At 37.2% G+C, this 13,584-nt stretch overlaps 1 protein-coding gene across 16 annotated transcripts in view; it reads left to right on the plus strand.

The window, feature by feature from the left end:
- abi2a (abl-interactor 2a) overlaps positions 1 to 11,932 on the plus strand; it is a 66,803-nt gene extending 54,871 nt beyond the window's left edge. For 8 of the 16 annotated variants that reach the window (XM_009304514.4, XM_009304516.4, XM_073912230.1 and 5 more), the window contains 2 exons: positions 9,306 to 9,479; positions 10,911 to 11,932. In XM_009304514.4, the coding sequence (XP_009302789.1) occupies positions 9,306 to 9,479; positions 10,911 to 11,086 (350 nt within the window). In that variant the 3' untranslated portion in view covers positions 11,087 to 11,932. Of the gene's footprint in view, positions 1 to 2,448; positions 2,536 to 9,305; positions 9,480 to 10,910 lie in introns of all 16 variants that reach the window. The other 8 variants (XM_009304512.4, XM_009304515.4, XM_017357720.3 and 5 more) reach the window with 2 other exon arrangements.
- The last annotated feature ends 1,652 nt before the right edge of the window (positions 11,933 to 13,584 follow it).

The following is a 13,584-nucleotide window of genomic DNA, read 5'->3' on the forward strand; positions in this document are numbered from 1 at the left end:
AACCTTGCTCTCATCGTTTTGCTTATGATGTAAACAGGTGGAATACACATAGTCTAAATGCAAAAATTTGGATAATTCAAAGCTCCAATTGGCTGTTCTTCATTGGAAATGAATGTGTTGTGGATTGTCAGATGCAGTGAAAAGGCAGCTCTAGAGTGGTACTGTGACGTGTGGGTTGGTTTTTGAACTCTCTAACTGGTGTATAGAATACAAATCGTCACCTTGGAATTATAAGGTTCTGTCTGCGTTCTGAATTATTTTAAGCTTGAAAGTTGCATTCCATTAGTGTTAGGCAATATATGAAATCTTCAGATTGCCATATCCTCCCTCTGTGAGATCACCGATACACAATACTTTTACATGGGGGCGTGGCAGTATTATGTTTACTTATTTAACCATTTCTAAACCTTTTCTTAACTTCACAGGGCTTTTTTCTTATTATTTAATAATCAACTTTATTTGCATTATGGGCAAATGCAGACAGAACCTTCTAATTCTAAAAAGTCATTTTCCGCTTGGAAGGTTCTGTCTGGCAGATCATTATTTGAAGCATAACTTTTCAAGAAATACAATCAGTCTGCTTATTAATTTAATTAAAGAAATATAAATTATTGATGTCTGAGAAAGTAAAATGCTTGGTTTTTATAACATTTATTTGATGTTTTAGGATGAATATCTTTTCTTGTTCAAATAAAGCAAACCAGGCTGTGCTAAATATTTTGTTTAGTGCAGATGTTAATTTTACGTAATAATTATGGTGTAAAACTTATCAAATTCAAAGACTTTAAATGAAAACAGACAATGAGCAAATGAGTTTAATTAACACAAAAATATGTTTCACTGACTGTAGATTAGGGCTGCCAGATTTGGGAAAAATATCGAATTAAGTTATTTTTTGGCAGCGCAAATGGCCAGAGGGCTGGCAGTTCAAGGCCGTAATCACACTATGTACAGTTGCCTTGAACTGGGCCAAAGCACACTTGTCCCCCCCTCCCCTGATGGCCCACACTCACACTACAATCGGGCCTGGGCGCTGGGTGCTTGCGTCATCGCTGCTGCGCTGTTCAGCAAGCGCTCTCACTCAGTACAGCTGAGATTGCTCTAGTTATATCGTTTCAGTCGTTTGATATGCAGTGACATGCAGTCAAATATTTCGCCAAACAGTCCTTAGGAATGAGGTGACGCAGTCAGATATTTCGCCGAACAGATCCGCCACTTTTGGCGCTCATAAACAATCATAAAGCCCTTGTGCTGCAGGAATTAGGAGGTTTGCTGAAGGTGCGCAGCTGTCGTGCAGTGAGGGGTTTGCGTCTTTAATAATCTAGGGCAGTTTGCGTTCATTGAACAGTAAGAATGATTAATAAATCCATATGAAACAGTCCCTTAAAAGTCACGTGTCGCTTTCAATTTCGGGCTTTGGCGCGTTTTGCACTCACAGTACAAACGTCAGTGCCAAAGCCCAAGTGAACCGTGCTCAGGCCCACCTCTTTCAACCGGGCCAGGGCCGGCCAAGTGAACTGTGCCTAAGCCCGATTCAGCGCACTCACACTTCTCAAACGATCTGGGAAACAGGCCTGAGCACAGTTCGTATAGCATTGTGTGAGTAAACCCTTAGCTGTGCTTGAGCGCGGTTAACTTGGGCTTTGGCACGGAGTGCAAATTGCGCAAATGCTGAAACTGAAAGCGAAACGTGACTTTTAAGGGACTGTTTCATATGTGTTTATTAAACATTCTTACTGTTTAATGAACAAACGGTCATCGTTTATTAAAGACGCAAACCCCTCACTGCACGACAGCTGCGCACCTTCAGCAAACCTCCTAATTTCTGCAGCACGAGTGCTTTATGATTGTTTATGAGCGTCAAAAGTGGCTTATCTGTTCGGCGAAATATTTCACTGCGTGTCACTACATCCCAAACAACTAAAACAATATAACTAAAGAAATCTCCACTGAGCTGAACGAGAGCGCTTCTGACCAGCGCATCATCGGTGATGTAAGCGTACCCAGTCCCGAATGTAATGTGAGTGCGGGCCGTTGGGGGAGGCAGGAAGGGGGACAAGCATGATTTGGCTCTGGTCAAGGCAAGTGTGAGTATGCCCTAAGAGCCCTGTTATAGAGCCAAGCTAAAGTAAGATATTGTAGATAAAACCTTTTTTGTTTTTTAGATAAAAAGTCCTAAAATGTAAATTACTTATAAAATGAGTTATCATTTAATATGTTAATAACTCGGTTATGACAAAAGTGTCAGATAGAAGCTTCTAATTGTAAGGTGACGATATAATAACTTCATTCTGTCTGCGCTCTCTGGTGAACACTTCGCATTTTTCAGATGGTGTTTACACACTAAACTAACTGGCCTCTGTCTTCTGTTTTTCCTCCATGTTCACTTTCTTTACTGCTCACACACTCTGGTTGTTTCTCTGTGCTTGTTGTGGTCTTGTGGACTAGCCTCAGTGGCCCCCCCTCCCCCCTCCGTACTACAGATCACACCCCAGCTTCCACTGACGGGGTTTGTGGCTCGCGTTCAGGAAACCAGTAAGTGGCTTTGAGCTCTGATGAGAAAGCCTCTAGCATTCAGAGACAAACACACCTGCATGTTCAGTCAATATGGCATATCATTGTATCTGTTATCCCTTCTTTAGGGCTGTCAATTCATTAAACACTTTTCACATTCATTATTCTTTTAAACTGAGTGGTTACCAAAACATAAGGCAATCTAACAAGCAATCTTAAAAGCTTTTTGATAGAGCTGTGAACCTACACTAGTCTCACGGTTCGGTTCGGTTCGGTTCGGTTACGATTATCATGCCATCGATTCGGTTCAATTTGATATCTCGGTGCATCACGGTGCATTGACGATGCTTTCCATACACAGTTTTATATTTTCTTCACAGCAGCAGTTCTTGTATTAAAATGTATGAATATATTTATATTTATATACTATTTGTAATACAATTTTGTCGTTTAATACAAACAGTCAGATATATAAACTGTAACTTTAAACAAAACGAGCATTAAGCAAATAATATAAACAAATATAAATATCCAGCTAAATTTCTGTTACTTGTCTAGTTCTCTTAAACCTCTTTGATTGGTCACACCCTCAACAAAAACGGTTGCGATTGGCTCTTTCGCGCTGCGCTCTTCAGATAAGTGACACTGATAATGCCTAGTTCACACTAGAGGATTTTAAGCCTGATTTGAGCCCGATTTGGAAGTTAACGAGCTCGCCGACAGATCGGGCTGTGATCGGGAAGAAATCTGCGGGTGCACGGCGCTCGCCGCTCTTTATGTGTGAACTACTGAGCAACGCATCACCGAGGCTCGCTGACGCGTCGCCGACACCTCGCAGACGGAAATCCAACATTCAGCATGCTAAATATTCCAGAGCAGTCGGCCGACTCAACCCCTCGTGTGGTCAGATGTAGTGACGAGCTACAGCCAATGAGAGAGCATATCAGCATGAGCTGAATGGCTGTGTGTTCAGGAGCTCAGCAGAAACATCTGTGATTGGTCAGAATGGGCATCAGTGCACTCGCTTCATTCTGCGTTAGCACAGACATGAGAGTAGGCTATATTAACAGTGGAACTAGAATTCTGTAACTATTAGAATTACCATACTGCTCATTCTGACGGTTCTTATATAAAACGCCATATTGTCACAACATATTTACATTTAGAGCTGTTATTGAGATATTAAAATTAAGCTTTGAATGTCTGGCATCATATTTAATTACACCATTACCCTAAAAATATCAGCTTTATCAGCAATATCAGCAATATCAGCCTATAAATATGTAGTTAAGATACTAAAACACTTAAAGGCTTGGCTTTCATTTTCACTTTCAAACAGGAGCTTTTTAACAGCACAGAATATGCTGTTTTGAAAGATATCTAAAGTAAATTGATGTTTTTGCCATCAGAAAGTTTTGTTTATGGTAGCAGGAAGTTGCCAGGCAAGAAAATGCACACATATTTAAAGTCACAGCGAAAAGTATTGGACATGCATGCAGTCATTTTGACCAATATGGTAATTTAAGGCAGAAATGCTCAGTTCTTTACTGTTTTATAATAAAAAAAAATAACAATGTCAGAAAGAAATACACTGATAGTTAGAAAACAGCAGGGTGTTATAAATATGTTAGTTTTATTTCAAAGAGTTATAAAATTACAAAAATTAAAAACTCTCTGTGTATCTATCCACTCAAACCTTGCAGATGAGTGATTAATCCGCTGATAAATCAGCTGATTTGACGATGTTTTTAAATGCTTTCTCCAAAGCTTGAAACGCTGTCAGTGATGTAATCAGCACACAAGCAGCCAATAGTGTTCAGCTTTTTTCTGACGACTCCTCCCTCAAATTTTCATTGGCTGTGGTTTGGTAGCTTGAATGAGCTGATGGGGAATGAGATGTTGTCAGATCATGTAGTGTGTGACCCCCCTTTTGTGGATCGTTCACGGAGTGTTGCGTAGTGTGAACACCACAGAGATCAAAAGACACAAAGTCAAGTCATGTAGTGTGAACAGCACAGCAATCTGCTGATGTTTAAAATTCTGTAGTGTGAACTAGGCTTAAGCGGCAGGCGGCAGCGGCGATCTCACAACTGATGCATGATAGACACGGTGGAGAAAACTCTGCAGACACGCGCTCGTTTCTGTATCCAAAAGTAATGCTGTAAAACAGCCGAGAGGAGAAGAGAAGCCACCCCAGCAGGTCAAATGGGCCACTGTGTGTGTGTGAGAAAGAGAGAGAGACAGAGACAAAGCGAAAGCGAGAGCGAGAGAGAGAGAGAAATGGAGTAGGCTACTTTCATTCTCTCGATCTCAGTGAAATAGGGGCTATTGTTGTATATGTTAGTGAAAGACTGATCCAGCAAACACACACAGTGAAATTGTGAACAGTTTATGAGTTTTAAGTAGTTAAAGCGCTGTAAATACTCGCGATCGCCTCCCTCGTGACAGAGCGCATATAAGGTAAATGACGTCAGTAATAACCGGTTATGATTATTACTGAACCGATACTGAATTGTCCGCGTCTGCATCGCGGTGCACCGAAGAAACGATTAATTTTGACATCCCTACTTTTTGAGAGTTTGAGTATGTCATGGGTGTCAAACTCAGTTCCTCCACAGTTTAGATTTAACCCCAATTTAACAACTTATTGAGCCCTTCAGGCTTGTTTGATGTTACAGGTAAGTGTCAGAGCAGGGTTGGGACCAATGTACACATACACAAATACACACACAAAAACAATTACACAAATACAGACGTAAACAAAAAACACCCAAACCTACACAAATACACACATACACGAGCAAAAACACACAATTACACAAAAACACACAAACGTACAAAATACACACACAAAAATACACACATACTGTACACAAGTACATGTGTATTTTTGAGTACTTGTGTTTTTGTGTGTGTATTTGTGTACTTGTCTTTTTTGTGTATGTTAGTTTTTGTGTACTTGTGTTTTTGTGTGTGTTTTTGTGTATGTGTGTGTTTTTTGTTGTGTGAGTTTCTGTGTGTGTATTGTTGTACGGTTGTGTGCTTGTGTGTGTTGTACTCGTGTACTCGTTTTGTTTGTGTACGTTTGAATGTGTTTTTGGTTTTGTACATGTGTATTTGTGTACAATTGTGTGTGTTGTGTACTTGTGTGTATTTGTGTACATTTCTATTTTTATTTTTGTGAGTATTTGTGTGTATTTGTGTATGTTTGTGTGCATTTGTGTATGTTTGTGAGTTTTTGTGTACTTGGGTATGTGTACATTTGTTTCTGTATGTGTGCATTAGTGTATGTTTGTCTTCTTGTGTATGTGTGTTTTTAAGTATGTTTGTGGTAGTGTACCTGTTTGTTTTTGTGTACTTTTGTATGTGTAGGTTTGTGTTGTTTGTGTATGTGTGTATGTGTGCATTTTTATGTATTTCTGTACATGTGTTTGTGTATGAAAAACACACAAGTACACAAAAAAAACAAAAACGTACACAAAACCCTGTGAAAATTTCCTTGCTTGGATAGTTATCAGAAAGAAAAAAAATTCAAAGGGGGGCTAAAAATTCTGATTTCAGCTATGTGTGTGTGTGTGTACATAAGTGTTGTCAATCAATCAATAAAAATTTTTTTGCATATAAAAGACTGAAACTTTTACATTTTTGGCTATTTAAATGTAAAATAATGTAAATGCAAGACAAAAACTATTTAAATTAAAAATATAATTGTTTATTAGAATTTTTGTTCAACTTGGAACACAGATTTCTTCATGTAAACAACATACCCAAAATAAATAAATTTATAAATTTATTACAGAAATTAAAACATAGGCATATTAGTGCTATTTGAATTTCATTCATTTTCTTGTCGGCTTAGTCCCTTTATTAATCTGGGGTCGCCACAGCTGAATGAACCGCCAATTTATCCAGCACATTTTTTACGCAGCGGATGCCCTTCCAGCTCTGGGAAATATCCACACACACACTCATACACTACGGACAATTTAGCTTACCCAATTCACCTGTACCGCATGTCTTTGGACTGTGGGGGAAACCGGAGCACCCGGAGGAAACCCACGCAAATGCAGGGAGAACATGCAAACTCCACACAGAAACGCCAACTGAGCTGAGGATCGAACCAGCAACCTTCTTACTGTGAGGCAAACGTGCTTCCCACTGCATTACTGCATTGCCCGCTATTTGAATTTCAAAACAATCAATGCCAATAAAGAAAACATTGATTTCCGTGTTGGATTCTAAGTGGACTGTAAAAAAAAAAAGCCAAAATACAGGCATTGCAAATACGGAAATTTGAAAATTATAATAAGTATTGAATACAAACAATTGTTCTGATTATGCATTAATTATAAAGTAGAAACAATTTTGCTTAGTCCCCCATTCAGACAGTTGCTAAGACAGTCCAGTCTGTTGACATTATCGTGGGACAATGTGGACCTTTTCTTTTGAATGATGTGAGCTGAGAGTGAGAACAGTCTCTTACAAGCAGGATCACTGAATCAGCATATGCATTTATGCATGAAGCATCAAGAGGTACATCAAAGGCATGCACTGGTACGCATTGTCACACCAAAGACTAGTTCTTACAGGGACTTTGGTCACACCATCTAAACATTTACAGTTTTTCTCAGTCGCTTTGGTGCGTTTCTCACAACACTAGTGCATTTTTGCACAACATTTAATGATTTTTTCAAAACATCTAGTACAAACTGCAAAACCTAGCTGATAACCTGCAAAAGCGCATCACATGCTCAAAATGGATAGTTCATTTCTCAAAAGCAAGTATTGATGTCAATCAAAGTGTCAGTGTCATCAAAATGAAAAGTCCTGCCAGCATTGTTTATGAACAAGATAGTCAAATGTCTTTGTCATGTTTTCATTATGACAGTTTATTCTCTACATTTTTTCAATGCAAAAAAAGTCTGTAGCACAGTATACTATTATGTATACTATTAGCACAGCCATTTGAAAACTACAGTAAAGTTAGACATCACTGCATTTAGTGAGGTATCTAAGTACAAGACACTGAATATCTATGTTTCACATTTTTACTGCATTTGCTCTTTGCAATCCTAATTTATTCCTAGCATTGTGCAAAAGAATAAACACACCCTCATTTACAACAAACATAAACTCCCTTTAGGTAGAGCTGTGCACAACTGTAAACAATATTGCAGTACATATTGGAACTGAGCCTACAACATACACAGGTCTGTAAATCATTCATCAAATTGTTCAAATTTAAAAACATTTTAAGGAAAATAAAGATTTTAATTTGTTTAAAAAAATTTTTGCTTGACAGATTCTGACAACTAGTTCAACATTTTTGTATGTAATGACTTAAGTAATGAAACGAGGACTATTAGTTTTATATAGAATGACTATTCAGCATTTACAAGTTTAGTTCATTTTGACTGACATGACATAAGCAGATGATAATGTTATAAACAGCAGAGAGTTGTATGAAAGCAATTGATGCATGTCCTAAAGCATTTGCAATTTGTTGAAAAGAATGAGAAACTGCTACTAGGATGTGCACAAATGACTAATTGTTTTGAGGAATGCATTACCTGTTGTGCAAATGTAAATAGTGTAGCGAGAAATGCACCAAAGCGACTGAGAAAAACTGTAAACAACCTTTAGGCATTTGTTCTTGTTGCTAGGAAATGCGTGCGCGCATGCACACACACACACACACACGCTCGCAGGACAGCGCAGCCTGAGCGACTCCCTTCAGACTCAACAGGCATGATCATGTTCATAAAATTTGCTTAAACTAAGCGTTCTAAAGTATGACTGTATTTCACAAGGATTCTGACACAACAATGTGAAGCAGACGCATTACAAAATTTGTGTATAAGGGTGAAACACGTCAAACTTAATGACACATTTGAGGACTCATGCTGAAAGGCAGAGGAATGTGCTGTCTTTGACAGCTCACAACATCATCTATTACTTTCTGAGTACATTTACATGGACACCAATACTCCGATTTTAATATGATTAAGATTATACTCTTATTAAGAGTCTACCATGTAAACAGCGATTTTTAATTACCTTAAAGGACCACTGAGTAACGAAATGCAGAGGTTTTTCTTTCTGTTCGGCATGCGATATCAAATTCCATTAAAACAACATCAAAATATTAAAATTGAATCATACGAAATTAGATGAAATTCTGGAGGAAACACTGGATAACCCAATGTGACATTAATTGTTTTCTACTGAAACTTTCCATCAAAAAGTGCTTCCTTGGTCTTATCCATATTTCTTTGTATGTTGAACACATGTCGACTACAACAGAAAAAAAAACTGCAATTGTGTGAATTTTTTTAACACGTTACATATTTCAAATTAATTGCATGCGTTAACACACTAATTTTGACAGCACTAATACACACACACACACACACACACACACACACATTCTCAAAACTTTACATACCTCTTGAAGAATTTGTTTAAATGTGAATTATTTGAACAAAATATGAGAATGTTATTTAGTACTGTCCTGAATAAGATATTTGACGTAAAATATGTTCACACATAGTTCACAACACAAACATCTAGCTGAAATTATTAAAATAGTTTGTACACATATATACACTTTTACATTAGCATGCATGTGTATGTTTGTCTCAGAATGTTACCAGTGAAAGTTTCAACTCTATTCGTTCACAGCAAATCATCATAGTTTACCTCATTTGCTTTCTGCATGGATCCATGAGTTTGCATGGCCTGCCCTTTAGCAGGAGTCCTGGTCGTCTGCTCATTTCTCAACTTTCTCTCAGTTACAGATGCGCCTCCTCCATCTCCTCCATCAGAAGAGCCCATGTTTGACGACACACAAAATCCGGCTGCTCCTCCAGAAGGCTATGAGGAAGAGGAGTCTTCTGTGGTGGAGTACAGTGACCCTTATGCTGAGGAAGACCCACCATGGGCTCCACAAACATACCTGGAAAAAGGCAAGTTTGAAGATTTAGGTTAAATGCAATTTTGGTTGTTACTTAAACATTTAAAGGAGTAAGTCAGTGGTTTAACTGTTGTCTTAGTTTATGAATCCTTTTTCATGTTGCACTTTCTGCTCATTTTCACACATATGGATCTTTTACTACTAAACACTATGATTTTTTTTTTTTTTAAATCATCATCACCCCATTACAATTTAAGTAGATCACACACCTTTAAAATATGCCATTATTATGGTATGCAATCATAATTTTGATTCTTAATATTTATCAATGTATTTACTTTTTTAGCAAGTTTTATTTGATTTTGATAAGAGTCTTCTCTTATTTCTAAGATTATTCATTCATTCATACTTTCATTTTCTTTTCAGCTTAGTCCCTTTATTAATCTGGGGTCAGGATATTAGGCCCTGTTATCACTGCCAGTAAAATGCGACCCAATTTTAGTTTTTTTTCCTCAAATGCGACAGATCGGATCAGTTCTATGACTGAGTAAACACAAAAAAGCGCATGCATTCGGATATTCAGAGATTGGTTTCAGGCTTCCTTCATATGTGAAAATAAATCAGGTATGTGACAATGTGACTATCATGTAAACAGGCTGATCAGATTTATTGAAGAATTTCTGTTTGTAAATCATTAAACTTGTGACAATGTGGTATTTGTTCATGGTTTATTGACGTAGAAGGAAGAGCGTGTGTGCTCATTTCAGACCCACTTCTCCTCATTAAAGCCCGCAACAATTTGCTCCCACCAGACCTGAGCTCTCTTGTACCCACAAATTCCTCTAAATGGTGGAGGACACCATATATAAACCATAGGCACAAGTTGCGATAACGACCCTATCTTTCCTTAAAATCATTATAAAGTTGGGTGAACTTTGCATATTTCGCAGAGCTAAAAGCAAAAAAATTTCTTGTATCGTGGCTAGTTTGGCACAGATGCTGGAACCTGCCTTTACGTATGCGCAATATCGTAAATTGTAAGGCAAGTGTAAACACATGAATTGCATACGGGTCACAATTAAAAGAACGTGTAAACAGACAGGTAACAAAATCAGATATAGGCAACAAATGATGCTCGGGATTGAGCATCAAGACCTGACAGTGTACACTTGACCTTAGTCTCATTATTTTTTAACTGACCAATCAATAAGAGACTATTGATACATTTTCATTTTAATAAAACAATATTGATTTGTAAATCCAAAGATCAGAATCTTTGATTCTAGTCTAGTTGATTGAAGTCTAGTCTGTTTTAGTTTCTGTATCAAATAAAAAATATAATGTTAAACTGAACAAAGCCACAATTGGTTCATTACAAAGCTAACTTCTAATTTCTGTTTTAAATTTTTCTTCATCTGCACTTGAATTATGAGCAGACACTCAGAATAATATTACTATTATTTTTCATTTTTCTTTGTTTCAGTGGTGGCAATCTACGACTACGTACGGGATAAGGAAGATGAGTTGTCTTTCCAGGAGGGAGCCATCATCTATGTGATTAAAAAGAATGACGACGGCTGGTATGAAGGCGTGATGAGCGGCACTACGGGACTTTTTCCTGGAAACTACGTGGAGTCCATCATGCACTACACAGAGTGAGCGTGTCCTCTGTCCCACACCAGCGCTGATCTGCAGAAAAGTGCAGAAGTGCAAACAAACCATGCTAATAACAGGCCGTGTTCAGAGACAAGTGCTACAATGGAAGAGGAAGCAATATGAAGCTGAACATCCAGACTTTGCACAGACGACGTTTAGGGAAATGTTAGAAATAACAAGTTTACCTTTAAATGAAGGATGAGGAGTTTGAAGTTGGATATGCATAAGCTAGATTTGGAGTGGCTATATTTTTCCACATTTGCTCATTCCACAGAATTTGGAGGGCTGTGCTGGGGCTGACAGATTATTTGTGGGGGGTGATGGGTAAAGATGTGTTTATGATGCCGTTTACATTCTGGTCACTTTTGAAAATGGGAAATCTTTTCTTTGAATTGAATAGAACAGGTTTATATGTAGAAGTTGCTTTCTATTTATTACATGTTGTGACAGCGTAAGGTTTTAAAACGACATGTTGAGACAGCTCTGTAAAGTGTTTTGATTGTTCAAAAATGTTTGATTTATATCTTTATTCTAGAGTCTGTTTCAGCTAGTTTGAAGAAACAGCAAGTGGATGTGACTGAGACCAAAGTGCTCGAGACTGATGGTGTCTGACCTGTGCCAGGCTTGTTTACACAAAGGTCTCACTGTGGTTTTACTTAATAAATGTGTTCCCCATGAGAATCAGTCAGCCCCAATACACATGCAGCACCAGACATATCTAATCACCTCATGAACTTTCAACAGCTTTGTTTTAAATATTGTGTAGTAACACTAACCGATTGGTCAATATTTGATAAGTGTATGTAGTGTTTCATAGGCTGCATGCTTAATAAAAACTAAACTTATTTACCTTTCTTTTTTTCATTCTTTCACATTTTATTTACAGGGTTCCCACAAGGTTGGTTAAGATACCTAGTTAATACCCTTTTTGTTCAAGCAAACATAACTGTAAATTAACTAAACTTGCAAAAAGTTTATAATTTATTAAATTTATTAAATGTATTTTATTTTAACATTGAATAGATCATTTTTTTATATACATTAGTAAAAAGAAAACGTTGCATTTTTTATCATTAGTTTATACAGTGTAAACATGAACTTTTAAAGTTTCTGTGTATTTTTTATTAAATGGAAAAAAAGGTGAATCGAACTGCCTCACACCAAAAAAGATGTCTGGAATAAAAAATCGAATCTAATCAATTTATTCATAATGACTGGCTATTGCAGTGATTATTACTTTTTAAATGGATAGTTCAACTGAAAATTGTCATCGTTTACTCATCCTTGTTTCAAACATTATTGATTGTCTTGTGCTAAACACAAATAAAGACATTTTGAAGAAAGCTGTAAACCTGTAACCATTATAGGTGCACATAAAATCTGCCACAATGATAACCGGTTAGCATAATATTTTTGAAACACAGTCCCTCCCCTGCCGACCAAAACCACGCCTCCTGAAACACAAACACGCCCACCTTAAAGATGACTGCAGACAACTCATTAGTTCCTGTCATTCGCCAGTAAGGAAACTTTATAGTACTACAATTACAAACAAAAGAAGTGTATTATATGTAGCAGGTTTTCAGTTATGTGGTTAGCAAGCAAAACTTGTCTTGATGTGCAATATTACAAGCATGCAAAGATAGCTGGTCTCACTCTCTCACACTTTGTCCTAAAGCTGTATGCTTAGTGTTTGGCCGGAGGCATGCAGGAATTACACTCATTACTAAGCCAAACTTACATGCTATTTCAGATTAATATTTAGAGTAGCATGATAAACAATATAGGAAGCAAGTCACAGACTGTCATTGTTCAAAAATGAACCAATGTGAAAATAACAATGTGAATGCAGGCTAGGTGGAATAATGCTATTTACTGATGTTCTTGTTTAACTAAATCAAAATCTGCATTAACGATGCTGTAAAGACCTTATGTAACTGAAAATAGTCACATCAATCTTTCGCCGGGAGATTTCAGTGGCTGAACAACACTTCTGTGCATATAATCCATTCATAACACAACACAATCTACATTAGCTTTGCATGGCTAGAATAGTTTTAAAACAGAACATTACCTGTCTAAAAGAAATACTTCATTCGTGGTGTCAACCTTTTTCCAGCATGCAAAAGTAACTCCACTATTGATTCAGGATTTGAAAAGGTTTTGATTCAGCATTTAATTTTACCGCTGTTTCTCATGTGATCTAATGGCAGATCTGCATGAAAAGAGATGCGCAGATGTACAAATCTACATTTGTTGACAGACAGTTTGGGCTACAGAATTATGGGAGTTGTCGGCCCGACAATTTTTAATTAGATGAACATTTTTTAGTTTTATGCCTTACCCAGAATGTAAAAATACTTATAAACACATTTCGATATTTTACTTTAATCATTACTATTGAAATGTGAAAAGACTTTAAACCAGCACAACAAAAAATGTTTCTGAAGACAATCACCTACTGCACCTTTAACTTCCATAGTAGGACAAACAAATTAAAG

The sequence above is a fragment of the Danio rerio genome, chromosome 9 (genome assembly GCF_049306965.1).
Source record: "Danio rerio strain Tuebingen ecotype United States chromosome 9, GRCz12tu, whole genome shotgun sequence".
Classification (NCBI taxonomy): Eukaryota; Metazoa; Chordata; class Actinopteri; order Cypriniformes; family Danionidae; genus Danio; species Danio rerio.